The 25471-nt window shown below is 31.5% G+C and overlaps 1 protein-coding gene across 1 annotated transcript; it reads left to right on the top strand.

Moving 5' to 3' along the window:
• The first annotated feature begins 7863 nt into the window (after positions 1–7863).
• Positions 7864–17658, top strand: LOC148276147 (general odorant-binding protein 28a-like). The gene is made up of 5 exons (XM_088234718.1): positions 7864–8019; positions 13400–13561; positions 14829–14949; positions 16513–16592; positions 17480–17658. The coding sequence occupies exons 1-5, from the start codon at positions 7966–7968 to the stop codon at positions 17501–17503; spliced, it is 441 nt and encodes a 146-aa protein (XP_088090844.1). The 5' UTR covers positions 7864–7965; the 3' UTR covers positions 17504–17658.
• The last annotated feature ends 7813 nt before the right edge of the window (positions 17659–25471 follow it).

Raw genomic sequence — 25471 nt, 5'->3', positions numbered from 1 at the left:
AACCAAGGATGTAATCGAAAATTTTGGCTGGAATCTCGCTGAACAGGCTCCCTACAGCCCTGATCTTGCACCGAGTGACTTCCACTTGTTTCCAAAATTAAAGCAACATTTGGGTGGACAACGTTTCGAGACTGATGAAAGAGTTCAGGAAGCGGTCACCAAATTCCTCCACGGACTGGCGGCGGACTTCTTTGAAGCTGGGTTCCAAAAGTGGATTAGTCTTTAACAAAAATGCGTTGAAAAATCTGGTGGTTATGTTGAAAAATAGTTAAGAAACTAAGCTTCCCAATGATGTATTTTTCAGTTCAAATAAAAAATGCCTTAAACCTGAAAAAAATGAGCACCTTATTTTTACACAACCCTCGTACATAAAATAATAAATCCTAAAATTAAATCAATAAAAAAAATAATAACCTTGGCTCACAAAAAACAGTTAAGAGATCTTAATGATTGATTTCATGAAACTATATAATTGAAAAGCATTTCTTTAAAAGCATATTTTTTTGTTTCTTAAATAAACATAGGTAGGCTTTTAATTTTCTGTATTACGGTATATTTTTTTCTAAAAGTTTTTTGACAGGACACATGTAGCAATTCCTATTATATTCTGTTTTATTAACCAATGGATATTTACTGGGGGGTGGTCATTTACTGGTGCTTTGACTCTATCAATGAATTTGTCAGTTCTGAGAAATACTTTGGGCTGGACGCAAATCGGTTCGAATTGATTTAAAAAATAAACATAAGTATATAAAATACCTAGCGTTGGAGGCCTGCCATTTTGTGTCTTGGGCCTTTATGCATAAACGTGTAAATTGTTATAAAAACAAACTCCGGAAAAATTGACGTCGAGTATCTTTCCTAACCCTATTTTGGCTACAAAATTTGTTCGACCACGCCAACGGCTGACGTCGACTGTCACAGTAAACAATGTTTTTTCATCATTAGATTAATTAGCGAAAAATACCGGAATCCAGACTTTAGTCAAGCATTTTAAAAAGCATTAGCTGCTAAATAATTGCCACTTTAAATATCCCACTCGATTTATCTGAGGTTAGGCAAATACAATGCAAGTACTCCCGGAAACAAGACCGTGAAGTTATTGTTGGCGTATGACAAATTATATCCTTAGTAGGTGATGGTCATCAAATTGCAGGTTGAACTTCAAAATTTGTCAAAATTGCCGGATGATTTTAAATAATATGATCCACCCGTCGTATCTATTATTTACTTATACCATCGTAAGGTCAATTACAGAGATGGATTAGCTCTAATTTTTATTTAACGAGTGGGAGTTTTTTTTTATTATTTAGAATTTTAATACAAAATGAAACACTGATTTGAATTTTTTAACTTTTTTTAATGCAATTGTTTTGTCTTATAAGGGGATTTTCAAACGACATTCGTTTTACAGTAAGGCAAAACGATTTTTTTTAATGCCGTTCAAATTGTATTAAAAATGTAATTGTTAATTATTTTATTTTATTTTATTTTATTTGGGAAATCAACAGTTCTACATACATTTTTTTAGTAAGCAAACAGAACTAATAACAGATTTCCACATAGTATACAAAGTTAGTAAAGAAAATATATTACATATCAAATAAATACATACACTTTATACGTATAAAAATGTTATTTTCATGTACTCAATAATCAAAGATTTTTTAAATATTTATTTTAAGAACATTAAGTTACTGTAAATTGGGCGGGATAAGGACAAAAATGCTTGAAGAGAGGATAAGGAGGGGAGAGGAGATGTACATATTTATTATTATAATGTCTACTAAGTTACATAATACATTTTTAGTGTAAATTTTAAATCTGGCAGAGTGATGTTTGTGTAATCTATATTTTTAAATTTTGTATTGTACATTGAAAAAGTCCTACGAAAAAAAGCATTTTTAACATACGATGTTTTACTTATTGGTACATGAAACAGGTGGTACCGTCTACAAATCCTGGCTGGCACATGTATTGTTATTAAACCAAGCAGCTCTGTACAGTCAACCATTCCTGTCATAATTTTGTAAAGCCGTAGTTGGTCCGCACACACTCTGCGGTATTGTAGAGAAATGATTCCATGGAAGGTGGAGGCAGTGAGAGTAGATACATAAAAAATACCGGTTTTGTATTTAAGGTACTTTATAAATATGTTTTGAATATTTTCTATTCTACTTATATATATGGCATACTGGGGATAAGATTATATATATGTAACGCCATTTTTATGAAAATCACCTTAACAGTATTAAGTTTAAATAAAAACACAGTAATATTTTGACTGTATTTATAATTAGAAATTTCAGACCTTCGAAATGTTGAATACAAAAAAATGTTTTCATACGCGCGGAAAAAATTTGAGCATTAAATTGTAGGGCGAAGTTTCTTCAAAATATACAAAAAAAAAATCATATACATTTTATAATAAAAATGGACTACTCTGAACGACGTCACTAGTTCATTTAGTTATTTATTTAAACATTTTATATACATACATATGCATTTTATATACATACGAAGGGCGGGCATATTGCCTTAAGGCAATTTCTTCCTACCTACCCATACCGTTAAATTTGAGAAAATCTGTCGTATATGAACATATTTTGGGTATTTTATGATATTTTCATTATGAAACAAAACATTGATGTACATCTATATTTTCAAGAAATTAAAATTGACTAAATATCTACACTTTTATATGAAGAGAGGGGGATATGAAATAAAAGCTAATACTGGAAGAAATCATAAAAAAATTGCACCTTTTGAAAACGTGTCACAGGGGACCTATATTGAATAGAAGTATTATGAAATATGTAGATATAAACTTTAAAGGGTTTGTCATTAAACGTTAACAAATTTAAAACTTCTTATTTCTTAATATAATCATGGATATATGTTCATTACTTATTATTACATGTAAAATGCAAATAAATACATATATGTATTATCTCCTATACATTTCCAGAAGTTACATAAACACTTTCTTCATGTTTGAGTCATCTTTTTCCAAAACCCGCTATCGCCATTTCTAATTTATCATTTGTTTAATTGAAAACCAACGTAAAGTCGTTTGTACAAATGTTCCCTGTTTTCTCCTACAAGCCACATTCAAGTTGTCACATTTAATCATTGAAATCACATCAGCTAACATTAAAAGAAGATAAATATTAATCATTGTTAACATACCTCATAATTATTGGGAATAATTCCATAAATTTGTAACACAAAACATCTTAGACAACATCTGCGTAAAGTCATGTATAGGCATGGTATGGTGGGGCGGAGCTAGTTGAACATTTTTTATTTAATCCATCATAACTCTAACGTGTTCACTATCGTTTCACGGTGTATCAGATTTACTTGGTTACTACAATGTTTTTTTTAATTTATTTTTTTTATTTACTATTTTGAAAAACCCGTTAGGGTTACATTAGAAATTTAATATTGTCTAGTCATTTTATGTCTCGTCTAGTCTAGTTAGTTCAGTCATCATGTGCTTTTTCAGATTGATTTTAAATTTGTCTCCAGTAAAAGTTTTCAAGTAGTAAGGTAAGTCGTTGTAGTGTTTAAGTCCATTATGTAGTATTTTTGACTGTCCTGTGTTTGTTTTTGCTTTTTCAATATGATAGTGTTGTTGTTGTCTGGTGTTATATTTGTGTATGTCAGCATTTTTGACTAATATTATGTCGTTTTCTTGTATGTTTCCCAGTGTTATTTTGTGCACAATTTAAGCAATTTGTTTTGCTCCAAACGTCTTTAGAAAATAAAGCTATTTCAGTTCTAGTTTCGAATATACTGTCGTGAATGTGAGAAATTTTCGATTTGCTCAACCTGCTACATGGTTGGGGCAAGTTGGGCAAGGGTATGAGACAATTTAAGCAATAGAAGGAAAAGGCTCAAAAGTCATATGGAAATTATATAAATTTCCTACATAAGTACAGTTTATAATGAAATACGAGTACATATTTCACGTCCCAGTACTAAATTTTCAGAGAAAAAAAGCATAATTTCCAGCAAAATTATTCTAGGTCAGTTAAGTTAAGCAAGCCTGCCCAACTTGACCTATTGGAACAAAAGTTAGGTTGTGAAAAAAAACGGCAAGACTATAGATCAAACGGGTATTTGTTATCATAAGTACAATAAATACGTAAAACATCAACACCTACGTGATTGCATACGACTGTTTTTGTACGAGTCCAGAAGAAAAATAACGATCAACGTATTTTTTACTTTTTAGTCATAAAATAAACAAACCGACCATGCACCTTAATTGATCGCCGTGCGCCAACTGACGGTCGGATGATGTATTTCTCTTTTTCATCCCCTTATAGCCTTCATTCTAAATGTCGTGAGATGTGTAGTTTTTAAGATATTTCAATTTCCAAATATTTTTTAAAATTATTTTATTCAGAAAACATACAGCCATACATAATAAGTATAAAAAACAACAATTTTTAACATAAAAAGACCAATTAAGTTTTCATAAATTATGCAAAAGATATAAACATTAAATGTGACAAAATAAATAAATAAGAATTTCAAGTGAGAAAAGAATAATTGTTGACATTTGCGTTTTCCATGGAGGTAATAAATAAAAATACCGAATGTACACTCCGAGCCATCCACGCACACACATGAACGCACATATAAAACATACACAAACATATACCTTACATGCGGCACATATACATAGCATAAACCACTCAAGACGCACATTCAGCAACTATCCCAAATAATCGACCCCATGAAGAAATTTTCTGTACAAATGCAACGTGCAGTTAAAAATGTATACATCAATGCTGAGTCCATTATAATTTCTACAGGTACGTCTAACGAATGAATTCGAGGCATAATTGTTTTTACAAGTTGGTACATAAAAAAGGGAATTTAATCTAGTATGGCGAAGAGGACAACGGAAACCAATATTTTGCAAAAGATACGGCGAATCAACTATATTATTGAGAATTTTGGAAAGAAAAATTAAATCACATGTAGTGATTCTATATTAAAATTGATCCAAGATGTGCCGCAATCATTATACTATGCTCAACTTGCCCCGCCCTACCCTACCTACCATTTTAAAAAGACACATATTATGTGTTTACTGTCACTGCCAACTGTCATGGCTCTCCTTGACACGATATAAATAAATATTAATATTTCTAAACAAAGTAATTTGTTCTAGCTAAATAAAACATAATTTTGCTATTTTGTTGTATAAAATAATTACGCCTTACTGGGCGGGTCATTTTTTGTCATATTCCAGTGCCGGCACAACAGAAAAAAACAATCGTTATCATTATTGTTAAAATTGACCAATAATTTAGTTTCGTTATTGTTTGTCTTATCTGAGCATAATGGTGCTTATGCACCATTGCCTAATTTTATCACCGACAAGCAATATCAATTGAGTTGGTGAGACTTGTAATAAAAAAAAATACGTACGTATAAATGTATATATATGCAACTAATTCGTTGACTTCATCAATATTTTATATGCAATCATCTCTCTTTAAAGGAAGATGAAAGATAATTACTCTCAGAGTTTTATTTTTATTTATTTATTATGGGGTACAAGTGCTTTTCACTATTTAAAATATAATACTTTAATGAGCTCTGTTATACAAAAATCAAAAACAATAACATGGATTCGTAAAAATAAAATTAACAAGAGAAATATATATGTATGTCTACCATAGAATTAGGAATGGTCAAGAAACCGCATACGCACATCAAACAGAAGGCGACTCAACTACTCATAAATGAGTTGGTTTACGTTTTGCCCCATTAGTTTCTTTTTAGACGTCGCTCAATACGAAACTCCTGATTTAAATTCAACTATGCCGCGTTGTGTCCTTTTAATGTGTAGAAATACTGCTAGGATCTTAAAAAAACAGGATGGCATCACATTTCATGTGTTATTAACAAACGAATGTGTGGTAAAACTATCTGTGATAGGTGTGCGGTGCGCAATTGTCAAGATCAATGCATTACGTAAGGCTGAGACAAGCATCATTGACAAAATCAGTAAAGGAATGGTGAGTTGATTTGGACATGTAGAGCGAATAGCTGTGCGAAATGGGTGAGTGAAAGAACAATAAAAAGGATTTACTATGCGAATGTTAAAGTATTCAGAAAACGAGGAAGACCGAGAAAGAAAAATTCAATAAACACTTGAAGATCGATGTGTCAAAAGTCGGAATAATCGTCGTGGGTGCATAAGAAGTACGAATTTAGAGGAAACAAGGTCTGTGTTTATTGATGGAGTCATATGCTTCTATCATCTCTGTCTATCCCTACGAGGAAATGGCGTGGTGGTTTTTTGTTTATATATATCCTATTTAAGTAACGAATATTTCGTCTCATGAAAATTATTTTGGAAATGGCCTCAATCTTCTTAGAGAAACAAGGAAATTGTCTTAAAAAAATTAATCAATGTAAAAGTACGAGCTAATGATGTATAAAAACATAAATACGGCGTCCGTGGTGTAGTGGTTAAGACGCTTGATTCACGCTCGGAAGGTGCCGGGTTCGATTCCCGATGAGAACATAAAAATTTGATGTGATTTTTATCAAGCCTGGTCGCCCAGAGTAATTCACCACTGTAATTGGGCCTTCTAGCCCGTTGTAGTGCTAAAAAAAGATGGCATCTAATTTTTTAAACTAGACACATTATTATATTACCCGCATCCTCGTCTACTGTCTGTGCTAGCTGATAGCCTTCTTAGGATTAAATCTTGAAATATAAATATCTCGTCACAGACGAAGTAATTAGGTAAATAGTCATTCACAATTAGTAAATAATAATTTATTTATTCATTTATTGACGGATTTATGCAATTCATTTCAACAATGTTAAATACATTTTTTTATAATAAATACATGTTCTAATCAAATGAAATACAACTAAATAAAATTAAAGCTAGGACAAAAAAAATACTACCTTAAGACAAGATCCTGTCTATCTTAGCGATTTTTTAAATCTATAACAACTTACACCAAAAAAGTCCAGATCCGGTCTCGAGTTTACAATACGACACAATCGGGACATTAGTGCATGCAAGCCATAGTTTGTGCTGTGATGATCAAGAAACAGTACATTATTATTTCGCAACCGGTGGATTGGAACATTGAATGCCACTTGTTCCAGTAACGATGGTACATCAATTAAGCCATTCAGTAAATTAAACATAAATATGGAGTCAATATTATTTCTACGTTTTTATAGACTTGAGATTTTTAACATTGACTCCATTTCTCCGTAAGTGTAGTCTCCCCTCTTGAGGCCAGCGATGTTGCACCGATTCAATAAGTATCCGGCCTGCATAGAAGGGAGAGAAGATTACGGAAGCATATTCTAAAAGAGGACGAACAAGTGAGCAATATAGTGTTTTAACTGTGAACATATTAGTAGTCATTAAGTACCCTGCTAACAAAACCTAAGAGTTTAAATTAACATAACATTTATCTTAACATAAATGAGAGCGTTTTTATATCAAATCGGGTTGAGGTCCTGTGGCTAGTGTTTCGGACTCACGGACCAATGGTCCGTTGTTCGAATCCCACTCTACTCCGACTTACTTTGTTTCCATTCTCTAATAGTGAGTTATTTACAACTCGTTGAAAATGGCCCTAAAAATTAAATATTTGGGTGAATCATAAGAACGCAAATATTTCTTTTAATTAAAAAAAAAATTAGGAATATGGACATTTCAATTTTTTTTCCATGGTTTTTTTTTTTTATTCTTCGGCGAAGTTTAATACTAATACTCGACGCCACTGCTTTGTTTATTAGTTCTTTTGATCTAGCTTGAATGTTGTGGCTCGTTAACAATAGCTGAATTTCCTGTAACTACTTGTGTACATATATATATACGGAGGTGACATCTGCAATCCGTCAGTTCGTCACACGGCTGTCAACTGTCAACCATCCACTTCTAGAAGTCAGTGAAAGAGGACGATATGAACCGACTACCGCTCATTCTGGTCTGCGCGACACTTGCCATTCAATCAACGGTGAGCAAAATCTTTAAGAGAGTCTTATTCTTTTGTGAAATCGTCAAACCATGTGTATGTACTGATATCTGATCAATGAATGGCCATAACAATACCCAATAATCCCCTTCGTTGCACTTGACACACTACATTATTGTAAAGCCCCAAATGCAACACCAGAGCAGCTCATAATTCTCCCTTCGGAAGAATAATCAGTAATTTTTCGAAATACAAGAAGATGTGTAATGAAGAAGTTCAGTGTTTTTTTATATTTTTAATGGACTATTAAACTAAGCCAAACAAATAATACTTTTAATTTTGATATATCGTATTATCAGCGCTGTGATTTTTTAAAGTTTTGTATTTCTGAAATAACTTTACGTGTGACGTCAGAGGTTCTTCTCTGTCATTTGTTCAGATTGGTTCGTTTACGGTAAGCAAACCGGATATCCTTCCCAGCTCTCATATCATTGGTTGGTTCGAATGCACCAGTGACGTCGTTCAAAGTAGTGCAATGTTATTTATTTAAAAAAAATATTTTTTTTGTACATTTTCAAGAAACTTTGCGGTAGAATTTAACACTTTAATTTTTACCGCGCGCAAGAAAACATTTTTTTATCCAATTTCCCATAGGGCTGAAGTTCCTCATTTCGAGTTGTACAACGACTCAGCTCTCCAGTACAAACAGAAGCTGCATCTCATCGATATTAATAATAAATAGCATTTTTTATCCAAACTTAATCTACTCCCATAATACAACACAATACAACACACATACTAAATTCCTCATACTACTTCACTTCACATACTACACTCCACACACATAAAGCAATAACAGCACTAACATAATATCATCTGTATTCAATACATTTTGTTATCCTTGTTAGAAGTTTTTATTGTATGTTATATTGTAAAAGTAATGGGCCGTTTACACGTGGACAGTACAATAGATATGACAATATTGTCATGTCTCAACTCCGTGAACAGCCTTGACCGCGCAGGACAATACGAAAATTCGAGTGCAGTTCACACGTGAGCGCTGCGAAAATGAATTCACGACGGCATTTATTACGAGCGAATTCACTAATGCTTGCAGACTGAAGAAGAAGTATAAAAAAAATAATGTTATTTTTAGACGTTGCCTAGTAGGTTGAGAATTGGTTCAGCCGGATGAACCTCACCCACGTGATAAAGGTTTCAGCTCTTTTACTTCACAAAAGTCAACAGATGGAAGAGTTGAGGAATTGTAGATGTTCAAACATGGGCAGAGTGGTGAATGTTACACAGTGTGCAAAGTGGCCACTTGAACCAGCCAATGACAAGGCATAAGCCCTGTAAATGCCCAGACTTCCATATTCCTTTCTCAAAAATGTTTTCCCTCTCTGTTGCAACAAATTTAAATATGAATAACTCCCTAGGAAGGAAATCCAGCAAGTCTGCAAGCATTTGGACATACTCAAAACATTGTTGTACAATCATGTTTTTTGGTATCAACGATGTACCTACAGCAGTTTTTTTCTCTCGGTAGAATTTGTTTTGAAATAATTTCATCTCTTCTTGTTCTTCCTCTTGTGGGGAGCTGTTTATATTAACATATTACAACAATGTTGCGAGTTGAATCCAGTTCTTGTCTACAAAAAATTGGACAAACTTAAAATTAGTATATAATTTATAGCACTGCGCAAATATCGTAAGCAGCTTTGGCAGCTTTATTACATCAATTGAACGCGAACAAAAAGAGGAGTTTAAAATGCTTACTTTCGTCTTGACATTCCATTTCGTAGATTTGTAATCAAATGAAATAATATATATAACGTAACAGCAAACGCAATGTCTTGTAGAGCAGAAAATTTGCTTTCGAGTGACGTATAATCTTTTCAATTTTATTTTGCTTTTAGTGCTTATTTAAAAAAAAAAAAAATGACAACAACTTATGTTAAGCTACGTACTTTTTTGCTACAAACTATAAGACAATAATAATATAACTATCGCGTTACTATAAAGTTTGTGTTTTAAACTGATTTAAGTATTTTTATGTTATTTTATTTTATCAACATAAACGGCAAATCTGTCTTTTACAAACATTTATAATACTAACATTTTTGGCTTTATTTATATATTTATTTTTTTTTTAACATAAATTTCCTTGTACTCAAGATTTATAAAAAACAATGAAACCTAAAAATATACAACATTTATATTTATTAAATTAACCTAAAACTATGTAAATTAGACATAAAAATGTAGATTGATTGAGTTTTTTCGCCAATCTGTAAGATCTTGAATAAGGTCTCAAAGTATGAAAGAAACGAATCCATAAAATCTGGAACAACCGCCCAGAAAGATTTTGAAAAACCCTGAAGGATGACTTAACAATTTTTGCAGTTTAGGCAAAGCAGACAGGGAGTTATTTTGGTTTTTTAATTAATTGACGTTACTGTCATTAAATCACTCATTGACATACAAAAGCAACTGAAATTTTAAACACAATCCTAATTACAATGATGCATGTTTTATTGTGTCATGTAAAATCGCCTATACATCAACATGGAAAACCTTGGAAAACCCTGTATACTATATACCTATTGTATTTTCTCACTTCTGTACTTTTTACAATGATAATGACTCGTTTTTTATTTAATTCCCTATTAAAATGTAATTCTATCGTCACATAACGTCCATTGAATAAATTAATCGGATGTTCACGTGATTATAAGTGATTCTTGGAAAACGTAATTGAAACTGAATATGGCACGTATAATGACTTTATTGTGTTAATTTTAATAATGACTGGAAAATATGTTATTGTTTTTCATAAATCTAAAGTTAGTATTAACATTTGTTCTTAATATTTTTCTTGATGAGGAAGTCCATTTTAGAAGATTTTTTCATAGACAATTTATTTGGGTATTTTATTTTATTTATACTTTTACATTGTTTGTATTCTTTTTGTAATACATAATAATGTTCCCTTACTGGGGTGTTCCGTGCCGAGGGAAAAATTTTACAGAAAGTGAAACATGCCTTAAATTAGTTATTTAACAAAGTTAACATAATAATAATAAAAATAAAAAAAAACGTAATTAATCTAATCAACCTAATTATCATTAACATAAGCAATATAAACTAAAATAATCATTAAAAACATAGCCAATTTATATAGACCAATAGACCCAATTTCATAATATCCATTTCATAATAGCAATTTTATATTGTGAGAACTTACTAATTGTCCATATGGATAATGGAAGTAGATTGTATGTCCGCTCAATAGTTGGAGCATACGGTGTCCACAAAGATTCTCCAAGCATCTCTGTCGGCTGCCAGCTCCTTTGCATCCTCCCAAGTCAGGTTTGCTTCCTGTAGTTCTGACACGAACTGCCGACGAGCAGTCAGCAGTGGACGTCCAGAACGTCGAGAACCTGATGCCTTGTAAAGTAGGCAGGCGTGATTAAGGCTCTCAGGAGGCATCCGCAGTACACGACCAAGCCAACCGTATCGCCTCCGCTTGATGACAGTTGTCATCGGGATTCGCTGCGTCCGTTCTCTTATTTCTTCATTCCTCACAAAGTCAAACCACCGCACATGCAAGATTCTTCTGAGACCCCTGTTCTCAAAACTCAGAATGTAACTATTTTGGGCCCTAGTGAGATGCCACGATTCGCATCCGTAGAGGAGAATAGGTGTTATGCAGGCGTTATATAGGCGGCATTTGGTTTTCACTGAGTAAATATCCGCTCTCCAGACAGCCTCCATACTGCTGAATGTGTCGCCTGCTATTCTCCTCTCCTAGTTATTTTTAAAAGCTGCCATTTTTTTAACTATTTAACTAAGCCAAAAAAAAACATGTGTCGCATTATCAGCGCCACGATTTTTTTAACTTTTGAAATTTTCCACGTGGTGACGTCACAAGTTCTCTTCGGTGAGTTCTGCTGGTTAGTTCCCGCAAACCAGAAATCTATCACAACATTCAATCATTAGTTGATTTAGTGGAACTGGTGGTTCAAAGTAGTTCGTTTTTATTAAAGTTTTTTTTCGTACATTTTGAAAAAACTTTGCTTTACAATTTAACGCTTTTATTTTGAGGGCGTACGAAAACAGTAAGACCTTGTCCAGAAGGGGCGCATTCGCCACGAAACGTTTCGCGCGAATTTATTCGCGCGTCGCGTGCATTTCGCCAGACTCTCGACTCGCACTTGATTCGCGATTACGTAACGCACGAGAGAATCGCGGCGTATTCGCCCTTTCTGGACAAGTTCTTGAACACAAACAAACATGTCACATAAAAATATTTCATGGCAAATAACTCTTTAACGCATGTTCTGAAAGCTACTTTTTGGCGCTTGTTTACAAAATGTATCGTTTGGTTCTTAAACAACAAAAAAAAACGTGTCGCCACGTCAAAATATTTTTAATAAAGATGTTTTTTTTACATATTATGAAGTATGTAAATTTACATCGTGAAGTGTAAAAAAGCAGGACTTTTGGTTGCGAATGAACCTACTTTCATCGTATATTCGTTTTCTTATCAACTTTTAAAAAGTAAAAGAAAAATGTTTAGCGCTTACCCCCAAATCATGAATGAATCTCTGCATATCGCACCTCTGATAAAATAAAGTCTTAACTGAAAAAACAGAATTTCCAAAAAACACCAAAAAATTCAATAACACGCGTTAAAGCCATTTTTCCATATTATTATTTTTATTCTTCAAAACAATGCCGATATACACAGTGTTTTAGGGCCAATTTGCAAATCTTCAGAGGAATATTCCTATTGGTAAATTAAAAAAAAAAAAACAATATTTTTTTTCAAAAAAAAATCAATTATTATTATTTAAAAATTGATCAAATCCTTTATATCTCGGACAAGCATTCCTTTCACAGCAGACTTGATTAGAGAGAAAGAGATGTAATCTTATGAGATCATTAAGCAAGACACATATGAAATTATAATAAGTTGAAAAGAAACAGTCATTATCAGGCGATCATTTCCTAACCTCAGCTTGCCACACAGTGACTCGAGGGAGTTTTTTCACACAATGGTTAATACTATCATATATATATACACAAATTTCCAATATTAACATAATTATTGTTGCAGGTAGAAGAATATTTGTGGTTTACAGTAATAAAATGAAAAAGTAATCTTAATACTAGAAAAATAAAATCATACCTCTAAGATAAATAAATTGAATTAGGAACATTACAGTTTTCCCTGTCATCAAAGTTTTACCGACTGTTTTTAAAATATACTCGAGGGATACTGAAATTTTGTAGCAAAAGTTTTAATTTTTCCCAAGTTGTAATCGATCGCCATCCTTAAATTTCTTTATTGTCTAAAAAGTTTTACTGGCAATAAACAATTATCATGCCTGATGTGTATTTTTCATTTATATTCCAGGTGGGACTGATAGATAAAGAAAAGATGATGGAAATTGGTAAGAAGTGTAAGGACGAATCGGGAGCATCTGATGATGACGTAAAACTTCTCATGAATAAGGAAAATCCAACTACTCCACAAGCCAAATGCATGATGGCTTGTATTTTTAAAACTATTGGAGTGGTAGGTTACATCAGTCATTAATTTGTTCCACTGCTTAAAACCTAAAGCCACGTTTTTTTCTTCTTCTTTTTCTCTTAGTGCCCTGTCAGGTATCCCCAACGTTGGCAATCACTCTGGCAAAAGTCTCTCTTTCCTCTTCTGCCTAAAAATCTGCTCCACAGTCCTAAAGCCAGACCAGTCCGTTAATTTTGCAGCCAGGACATCTGTTTTCTTCCAGCCTCTCTGTGACCCTCAATCTTGCCTTTAAAACTAAATGAAGCAAGAGGTACTTTTATGCCCCAGATATGAAATTTCACGAACTTTTGTGGTGCTTAAGAGTTCTCTGTTCGTTCTAGCTCGACTTAATACTTCTGAGTTCTTTATCAGGTCTGTCCAAGATATCTTAAGCATTCTGCGATGCTACCACATCTCAAAAGCCTCCAGCCTATTTATAGTGTTCACTTTCAGAGTCCAAGTCTCACAGCCATACAACAATACAGACCACACATAACATTTTACCAATCTTTGCCTTATTTTCAAGTTGAAATTAGCATTGCAGAAGAGGGATTTCATTTTATTAAAAGCAGCTCTCGCTGTCTCAATTCTGCATTTAATTTCTATATCTGGGTCAAGAGTCTCTGTTCAAATGCTGCCGAGGTATTTAAATTTGTCCGCCTTTTCAATGTCACTACCCTTTAATTTCAAGACGTGCCCGTCTCTTCTTAGGACACTAATTACATTCACAATAGTAGTAGTTACACAAATATATAAAACCAAGGTGTTGAAAGAACACATAACGTTAGTAGCCAACACTAACGTGCACTGATAAATTATTTTTCTAAGCGTTTAATTTTGTGAGAGAATCACAGATATCCTAAACTCATCGGAATTTCCTGAAAACATATTAAATGATTTAAGCCGTTGGCTTAATTTTCTTGAATAAAAAATCATTTCCCATTAATTTTAAATGTTATCAAGTCAACTGGCTTGCAGATATATTTTAAGATAGCATTGATGGTAAAATATTCAACTCTAACATCATTTTAATTTAAAAATATATTCGCATTCTATTTAGAAAAGATACGTCGATGATGTTTTTTGTATATTGATTGGTGCAGAATGTCAATCAACTTCATTTCTTATTTTTATAAAACAAATATTTTATAAGTTTGTAAGTAAGTTTAAAGAAAATAATAAGTTCACCTAAGAAAAACAAAAAGGCAACAAATTATTTTTTATAGATTTGATATTAACGACCACTAATAATCAAATAAAATTATTTTTCCAGTTGGACAGTGAAGGAAAATTTGATGAGGAGAAAAATTTAAAACTGGCAGAGGAAAAGTTTGCTGATAAACCAGACAAAATTGAAAAGACAAAAGTTTTCATAAATGCTTGCAAAGATAAAAGTAAGTATTAACTCAACTTATCGTTATAAAATATACAAAGCGCCATTATGGCTGCATCAATGGCGCTTTACGAACATTGATTATACGCAACATTAAAATGTTGATAAAATGACCGTGTCGTGGTCCCATGGTAGAGTCGCGGACTCACGAATTACAAGCCTTGGTTAGAACCCCGCTCTGCCTCAACTTGATTCTCTTTCTACTTACTACTTATTTAACAAATATATAACATGAATAAAAATATAAGTATTTCTATTATATAATATTCGGTTAAGTACAAATTTTCTAAGAGGAACTGAAAGATTCTGAAAATGGACTCAGAAAATTTAAGCTTCTAAAAAAGCTATCTTATTTTAAAAAGGTAAGTTCTGAATGAAAAACATTCTGGATCTAATCAAACTAATTGTCACTCAAATGCGTTTATTTTTTTATTTTTCTTATTTTAAAAAAATATTTTGTGGTTGTGATTTATTTTGGAAATTGAATTGGGGTAGAGTGGGGCTCGAACCTCGGACCTCTGATCGGTGAGTCCGTAACACTAGCCACGTGACTATTTGGGTCCAATAATTGTTGCTTTATATGAAGGACTTAGATTTAACATAGGTAAGAAGATACTATTTTTTTAGTGCCTACCTACTTACCTATAAACATATGTACTCGTATGTATATGAAGTTAACATAAAAAAATTAAATCCCTTTAATTTAAAAATACTTGGTTATAAAGAGCGTCACTTTTTCTATATTTCGTACTTTTCCAATCACAAAATAATTTTCCATTTATGGTATTTAGGATATGTATTTTTTAAAGTTTTTTTTTCGTATTTTAAACTAGTTTTGATTAATGTTTTTTTAAATATTTTTTTTATTTATTTATTATTTGCATACAATATTACATTTTCATTATTTTTTAAAAACATTTTAAAATTAATTTTTTTTACAGGACTCACCAATTAACATGGCTTGTCGGTAAAGATACTTTACCTACATGAAAACATACGCTAACACTGCATAGTTGTATAATAATAATTACTACCAACCTAAATATAAGGAGCGAAAAAAAAATACATGTAATTTATGTTTTCAAATAATATTTAGAAAAATGCAAAAAAAGTATTTGATATCGCAACTATAAGATAAAAAATAAATACAATACCGGAATACGAAAATTTAAAACAGAAGTGTGTATATAATTAATAGGCACAAAGTCTTTTTTAAAAACATTATTTCTTTACCTAGTCTATATCTATATTTATATCTATATCTATATATATCTTTATCTATATCAATATCCATATCTTTATCCATATCTATATCGATACCCGTACATGCACACATACATATCTATACACACATATATACACATACACATTTATGAACATATATATGCACATATATAAATATCCATGTCAATATTACATATTTATATTCCTGTCCCGTATATATAAAATTAAATTGACGTAAATACATTTCAAGGTGCGGATTTATGGATTTTATACAATGACTGAAATGTAAATGTAAAGTAACTCTGAATTTTAGTAAATGAAAAGTAACTCTTGATTTCAGTAAATGCAGTGACAGATGATGAAAAGGGTTGTGAACGAGCCTCGGTACTTCATATTTGTGCAATGGAGAAAGCAAAAGAGGTAACCAAACGGAAAAAACACTAATTTTAAGTATTCAGCTATGCACACACAATTTTCAAAAAATTGATTACGACGCCACAAAGATTTGATTTATAACCTTCAAGATACAGATTTATAACCGTCATTTTAAGATACAGACAGACACTGTTAAGATTATAAAATATGATTACTATATTCATTTTCTTGATAAAGGAGCGCGTTGTAGCTCAGAAACCAGTTGGTAATTAAATAAGTGGTTAAAAACAAAGTGTTTTTATTTTAATTTTAATTTTAAAAAAACTCTCTTTATGTGTTAATACCTAATTGTATTTTAAAAACACCTTTTCCTTTTTTTACATTACATAATCATCTGAATTATGCTATAATTATGTAATCATAAACTATTAAATATTAAAGTAGACTCTTTTAACCTACTCTCCAAAATTAATCCATATGTCCCCTTTCGCGTGACAAGAAATAATTATTTATTCCATCTGCCAGTCTGTAGCACTAACTATGCACAAAACTCTTTCCTTTATCGTTCTTGCTCTAACTATGTTTTTTTTTTCATCTATTGATATATTTTACATACCCCTTAATTTATTTAAAAATAAATTAAGACTTATTATTTCTGGCTGCGATACGATCCACTTACTATTTAATGATGCACACTCCTGAACACTTACTCCCACACTAATACACATAAACACACATCTACACTTACTCTCATACAAATACACATAAACACATCCTTTTGTTGTAACACAAATTAATAATATGTATGATTTTTATTTAGAAACTTTGCTGGTCTGTCTTTAAACTGTATTTTTTTTAATGTTATTGTATTATTGTCGACTGTTTGTTTCTTTAAAATAAATAAATAAAGTCTGATTCTTCTTTTGTTTCAGCTGGGGTACGAAAATGATGACTAAAAAATAATTCCGAAATAAACCATTTATGTGAAGTTGTAAATTTAGATTTTTTTAAATAAATATTAAAAATAGATTTTAACAGATTGTTTTTTTGCTTTCTGTACTTATCAGTTTCTTTGCTAAATAATGATGTTATAAATAAAAAACATTATTAATACAATTACATATATTGTTTTATTTATTATTTTATTCGGTAAACAAACAGCATGTACTAAATATATTGTCAATTGCTTGGTATATTAGTGTAGGACATCCATGCACACGCCAAAAAAATGGTTTACACTTAAGACAAGAAATTAAACAGAATGTATATTCTGTATAGTTTAAAAATATAAGAAATGTTAAAGACATATAATAATAAAATCAATTAAATATCTGCTTCTCTAAATATTTCTACGACTTCTGACTTAAATTTACATTCATTGACATGAAAAATATCAGCCTCGGTAAATCTATTGTTATGTTGCTCGCATATTCTAGGTATTGTATATTGTATTAAATAGTTCGTTGACGCGTTGTCTGTGTAAAACATACAATTTTGTCTTGTCGGTCTAGATGGCACACGGAATGGAAGTCTTTCAAGTAGATAATGTATTAAAAGTAAAGAGGCTAAGCGATGTTTAACCCTTTCGTTAAACGTTCATTCAACGAACGGCCTCGCCATTAAGTTGAAGAATGCCGGCATTTTATGAACAGCCTAATCGCTCAGTTGAGTGGCGGATTTAAAACGAGGAAGACCGAGAAAGACATAGCACGATCAATTCTATCAAATATTTGAAGATGGACATGTCGAGAGTAGGAATAATCGGCGTGCGTGCATGAGTAGATGCATGAATGTAGAGGAAGCGAGGTCTATTTATTTATTCATTTATTTAACTTTTTGTACATAATGTTATTTGTAAATTGGCGGGCTTATTGCCAAATGGCAATTTCTTCCAACCAACCAATATTATTATAGTTTTATTTTTATAATTCAAGTTACATAACATATTCAATAGAAAAAAAAAAGCTAAAGATATATAAAAATAGAAATAAACGTATATGTTTATAAATTACCTTAAATTAAAACTATTTCTCAGTGGAAAAAAGGAAAAAAGGGGAAAGAGGAAAGGAGGAGAGATTAAGGAAGAGAAAGGAGATGTTTCTTATGGCGTGATTTAAGCAGAGATAATGTAGTAACATCTTTGATGGTGGATGGGAGATGATTCCACAGTCGAGCCGCATGGACACTATATGAGATAGAGAAGAAAGAGGAATTGTGGATGGGTATTAAGAGAGTGCCTTGAGAATTGGAACGAAGAGGTAAACCGTGAACTGATAACCGTTGAAATTTTTCACGCAGGTATATAGGAGCGTTAGGACTATGAAGTACATTAAACAGAAGTGAGAGGGAGTGATAGTCTCTCCGCTGTCTAATTTTGAGCCATTTCATTGCCTACGATAATCAGAAATGTAGTCATATTTCCTAAGACCAAAAATGTACCTTATGCATGTATTCTGAAGTCGATCAAGTGTATCCATATGCATAGACAGAGTGATGTGGCGCTCTTTCTTATCTGCCTACCCCTACAGGGAAACGGCGTGATGTTAATGTGTTTGTTTGTAAAATTCTTGTAAAAGTATCTTCGTCGGTAACCTGTAATTGAAAATGCTTAGAAAAAATTGTATTCGTGTTCTATTTTTCATATGGAAAACTTTATTTTACTTTGTTCATAAAATTAAAGATAAATGTTAACTTCCCATTGCAATACGGGTCCGGGAATCGAACCGATGCGATGCCTCAAGCACGGTAGGCGAACTCGCGAATCACTACACTGCGAGGCGAACTCATCTCCGCTCAAGTATCTTTTTCAGAATTTTACCTGAGAGTAACCATTTATTTACGTATTTAATTTATTTATACAAATACACGTAGTACAAAAAAATAATAACGTATCCCTTACTCTGTGAGGCCAAGAGCCCTGTATTGAGTTGGGATACAACATAATAAAAAGTGGAAGCACGCATATTATTAAAGAGTACTAAATATAAAAAGTATTACAGAAACATATATTTCAATAAACATATGGACAACACGCTTAATAGTATTCAAATGTATACAATATCTCGCAGCAGTCTCCTGCAATGGTCTCTTCTCTTAGACGAAATCCAAACGTGTACACTTCTCCTGAAAATGCCTTTCGTTTTGGAGAACTTAATTATTTTTTTTTTACATAAACGGCATAAATTGCCTTTAACATATATTAACATATTAAAACAGAGATCTAGAACATTTAAGAGAAGGTAATATAGAAGTCTAGGCATCTACAGGGCTTATGACCTGTCAATGGCTGGTTTAAGTGGCCACTTTATACACTGTGTAACATTCACCATTCTGCCTATATTTGAACATCTATATTCCTTCAATTCTTCCATCCATCTTTATCCCTGTTGTAATATGTTAATATAAACAGCTCCCTAGGGAGTTGAATCCAGTACTTGTCTACAAAAATTTGGACAAACTCAAAATATTGTTGATAAATTACCCGGTCCATGAAGAAGTATAGAAATTGAAAAAACAACATTTTCAGGCGTTGCCTAGTATGTAGGTGAAATAATTCAATTAGATGAATCTCACCAGCATAAATAAAGGTTTCAGCTCTTTAACTTCACAAACATCAACAGATGGAAGAATTGAAGGAATATAGATGTTCAAATATAGGCAGAATAGTGAATGTTACACAGTGTGTAAAGTGGCCACTTAAACCAGCCATTGACAGGTCATAAGCCCTGTAGATGCCTAGACTTCTATATAACCTTCACTAAAATGTTCTTCATCTCTGTTGAAATATGTTAATATAAACAGCTCCCCGGGGAGTTGAATCCAGTCCTTGTCTACAAAAATTTGGACAAACTCAAAATATTGTTTAACATATATTGAACAAAAATATGGAAAAAAATACATGTATAAATACATGACAAAAAATTATAAAATTGCATAACTATAACAAAAGTAACAATTAGGTACACATAAGCAACCAAAAATATTAACGAAATAAACACATAAATATGAAAAAACAAAAAAAGGAAAAATATTTTTAAATATAAAGAAAAGTTTAAGAATAATATTGCGAGAGAAAAAAAGAAATCAGACTCGTTTTATAACTATCAAGTCCAGAAACAAATATATCAGCCTTGTCCTCGTACTGATTGCCATATCTGTGGAGCCTAGGGATAGGCGAGTGCATGTGATAGTTGGTCCTAGAACTTGCAGAACAAAAAGGAGATTAATATGTGTATCCAGGACATTGATTACTCTTGGAGCCACAAGAGAGAAATTTCATCTTCTTCATTTGCCGCTCCTACCGGAGATTAGCGGCCATCTTTCCTGAGAAATAATAGCCATGAAATTGATAGAAATACTTTATACAGGTAAAATAGTGTCGATTGGTTGTCGGAAAAAAATATGGAACTCCCTTCATTTTTTTCCCTCCTGTTATACTTTTAAATAAAAACTAAAAGTAAATAAATAAAATAAATTACTTGTTTGTTTACTTTTTAAAGACTTCATCGAGTTTTTTAATTTTATCTACAAAGTAAAATTGAGTTTTTGCATGAAAAATAGAACATATACATTTTTTTCCTTCTAAACATGTTCAATTACAGGTTACCGACGAAGATACTTTACATTTTCATAAAAATATACACATTTTTGTAAATTAATATTGATTTAACTTTATACCGTCTCGATATGTACCAATGAATAAAACGCTACCTTCATCGGTGTATACCGAGACGGTATATTTAGCTTTTCTATTATGTGTACCTTCCTCGATTTGGCGAGTTTTGGTATACCTACTAACATGTCGATAAGTGAAACACTTATGAAAACTCATTACGTCATCTCAGACGTCACATGATCGAATTCAACCAAGAGATAGAACGGAAACTTTACTCCGCGTTCAATGCTAAATTAATATTTTCAAGCCAATTAAGTTTTTCTATTTCGTATTTTAAATAGGCTTCTGTGATAAAATATATAGCCACATCAAAACGATTAAAAATTTAAATGAATCACTAATAAAGCAAAAAGTCCTCGCTTGAACATGATTTAGTGACATTTAACAATTCCCGAGACGGTAAGTTTAATTTTTCATCTTTCTGTATCTACTGAGGTATTACAAATCCGGCTTTATCGATATGTAGATACCTACTTTTAGGAAGATAGGAAAATATATGAAAAAAATATAATAATTATACATGCATTTCATAATATATACAGTTTTTTGTTCACTTTGCCCAGCTGTATGAAACAGTACTTATGATTTTCTTGTTGTATTACTATAGAATGTTTTATTATTTAAACACTCTACTGAATATGCTGTATACTTTTTAGGTTATTTTTTTTAATATAAATCTAGTATGATTTAGGTTTCATTTTTTTTTATAAATCTTGAGTATAAGGAAATTTATGTTAAAAAAAAAATATATATACATATATTAAGCCAGTTAGTATTATAAATGTTGGTAAAAGGCAGATTTTCCGTTTATGTTAATAAAATAAAATAAAAATATCTAAATTTGTTGCAACAACGAGAGAAAACATTTTTGAATTTTTGAGAACGGAATATGGAAATCTAGGCATTTACAGGGTTTACGACATGTCATTGGCTGGTTTAAGTGGCCACATTACACACTGTATAACATTCACCATTCTGCCTATGTTTAAACATCCACATTTCCTCAACTCGTCCATCTGTTGACTTTTGTGAAGTAAGAAAGCTGAAACCTTTATCATGCGGGTGAGATTCATCCTGCTGAACTAATTCACCTACTAGGCAACGTCTGAAAACAATTTTTCAATTTTTATACTTCTTTTATTACCATAATTCTAACGAATTTAACAATGATTTCAGTATGTCCAAATGTTTGCAAACATGCATGTTTAATAGTGGCAGCATTTTTACCAATATGGAAACTCCGCAGCTATAAAACATTCGATAATCAAAGCTCACTGATCATAGATAGCTTATCTAGAACAAATTGTTTTCCACGAACCTATATAATGAAAAAATCACTCGTGCAATTAATTAATAATGTATCGCCTACATTATGTGTATCAAAATCACAAACACCGCACCCATATACAACACATAATAAATAATGTAATCCCATTCGTAAACTATGTATGTTTATATTGCTTTTATCGGACCAAATCGAATAACATAAAAGCAAATGTGTCCTTACAAATTATGCCGAGTTCCTCTTTGTCACTTCAGTGAGGTACATTAAAAAACATATTTGTATTTTTAAATTATCTTTTATGCCTTATTATTGTCCATTTTTGCATTTTCTGCCACTATATAGCTGTGAGGTGGTGTGATGTGTGATTATTTACAGTAGGGGAAGGTGGTCCGAGAAGGCATAGTATAGCTCTGAGGTGGTGTAATTCATTTATGTATTTATAAACGGCATTTCTGCCATTTACGTATATGTGGTTTAAAGAGTGCTTTAAAATAAAAATATAAAAAAATCGAGTATGAGATATTGATATACTCGTTATAGAACGTAATTTATAATATCTATAGAGATATTATAAATTACTTGAAATACATACATATTTTAAAGTAATTATACAATAACAAAATACAATAATCAATCAAAGTATAATTATTCTAACCCAATCTCCTGGGCCTCGATTATGATGGGAAGATAAAATTTATCTTCAATTTTTCTACTAAGTAAAATTAAGTTTTTTGTATGAAAAATAAAAAATAAAATCTTTTTTTTTTATAAATAGGTTCAATCATCAGTTACCGACGAAGATACTTTGAATTTTCATACAAATATACTCTATTTCATACAAAAATATCGATATTCGTTTATTCTGTCTCAGTATATACCGATGAAGGTAGCCGCTCATAATCGGGGCCCTGAAGTTGATTTGCTCTTTTTGATAAAAATATGTTGGTCACTTTATTTTTTAAGTAAGGCAGAGATAAACTAAATATATCAATATATGATGCATATTCATTCCCGGTATTCTGTAATCTAAAAATAGGTGAGTTATATTGAGCTACCGTTCGAGAATTTTGACAATAAACTATTGTAGATGTTTTGCTAAACTTAGGTGGTACATAGAATGAAATTAACTTCAGTAGATCAGGGGTATTAATCATTGGTTTTATTATTTTATATAAAGTCGTAAGATCGGTTGATGTTCTTCGTTCATGCAATTTAGTTAATTTTAGAGAGTCTAGAATTTTGTTATAATTTAATTGATTACTAAAAAACCCATCTTTTATTTATTTATTTATATATACGCCCAATGGGCATTTTTATGGACACATTTATACATAGAAAATTATTATAACAAAATTAGAAAGACTCAATGGTTTATAGTAAACTTTGCGGGAGTGGAAGCGGGAGAGGGGTGTTTATAATTGAATTTGATTCAGTGATCGTTTGAAAGAAGACAACTTGTTATTGAAGAAATCAAGACTGGTATGTTTGTTGGCAGACCTAAGAATTCTGGGCATAGGGGAATGAAAACCATAGTTAGTTCTATGGTTATCGGTATGAAAGAGTAAGTTTTCGAGGTTTCTAGTTTGGATATTTAATTTTATTAAGCTCAGTAGTTCAGGCGCATCAAAGAGTGAGTTGAGAATTTTAAATAGGACTATAAGGTCGAATTTATTTCGACGGTCTTGAAGAGAAGATATATTTAAGGTAGTTTCTAACTCATTATACGTATATAGGTCTCTGGATAAGCCCAACCTCCAGCCTATCTTTCTTAAAAATCGATGTTGAACTGATTCAATATTCTTGATGTGAACATCATAATGTGGAGACCAGATAACAGAGGAATATTCTAGGTGTTATCTTAAAATAAATACATCTAAGAAACTTATTCTGAATTCTCTCAATAGAATTTGAGAAAGTGATTTGATAAGATGACCATATTGGAAAATTATAAACCAGTTGGCTTCTAACTAGAGATGTGTAAAGATAGTTTAATGTATTATTGTTATCAAAAACATTTTTCACTTTGTGGTATGACATTTTACATTTATTTGTTTATAAATTTGTATAAACCACTTATTTTTTTTATTTTTTTTTAAATTACACTTCGACCGGTTTCGATTTTACCTATGTTATTATTAGTATAAAAAGCTGGCCTATATTAACAAATTGTAAAGATAAGGATGATAAATTAAATCATTCGGGAATTTATAAATTAAATTGTTTAAATTGCCCAAATTTCTATATTGGAAAAACTTCACGTAAATTTAAAGTTAGAATCAAAGAACATATAAGATGTCTGAGTAATAATAATTTTTCAGAATTCGCAAATCATCTTATATCCGAAAACCATGAATTTAATCAAGAAACGTGTGTAGAAATTTTGCATGTCAATAAAAATGGTTTACGTTTAGATAATTTAGAACTATTAGAAATTAGTAAAGCCATTAATCAAAAACTTCAAATAATAAATAATCAATTAAATTTAACTTCGAGTCCTCTTTTAAAACTATTCCCGTTATGATTTATTTTATCTTCTTTCTCTCTCTTTCTTTCAATTTTCTGTCTCTTTCATACAATATTTTATTATATAAATAGCAACGCGTGTAATTATAAGTTAGTTAAATTCCTGACGATGAGGTAGTAACCTCGAAACCGGTCGAAGTGTAATTTAAAAAAAATAAAAAATTAAGTGGTTTATACAAATTTATAAACAAATAGTTTAATGTATTTATATTATTAAAAAATGTGTGATTATTTACAGAAGGGGAAGGTGGTCTGAGATGGCATAGTAGCTGAGATGGCACGGTGGTCAAAATTCCGTAAATAAGCATGCGGCGCCGCCATTAATGTCGGGGTTGTGTCTTCAAATGGTTTCTTTTCAGAACTTGTCTGACGCCGGCATGCTAAAAAGATTCGAAGTGAAACTATGGATGCAAACCAGTGCTTTCAAATTTATTTGATATA

This window comes from Micrasema longulum, unplaced genomic scaffold (genome assembly GCF_059751315.1).
Source record: "Micrasema longulum isolate JH-2025_06_02 unplaced genomic scaffold, ASM5975131v1 h1tg001268l, whole genome shotgun sequence".
NCBI classification, from domain to species: domain Eukaryota; kingdom Metazoa; phylum Arthropoda; class Insecta; order Trichoptera; family Brachycentridae; genus Micrasema; species Micrasema longulum.
Note: the sequence above shows the minus strand (reverse complement) of the source record. Positions and strands in the feature narration are given on the sequence as shown.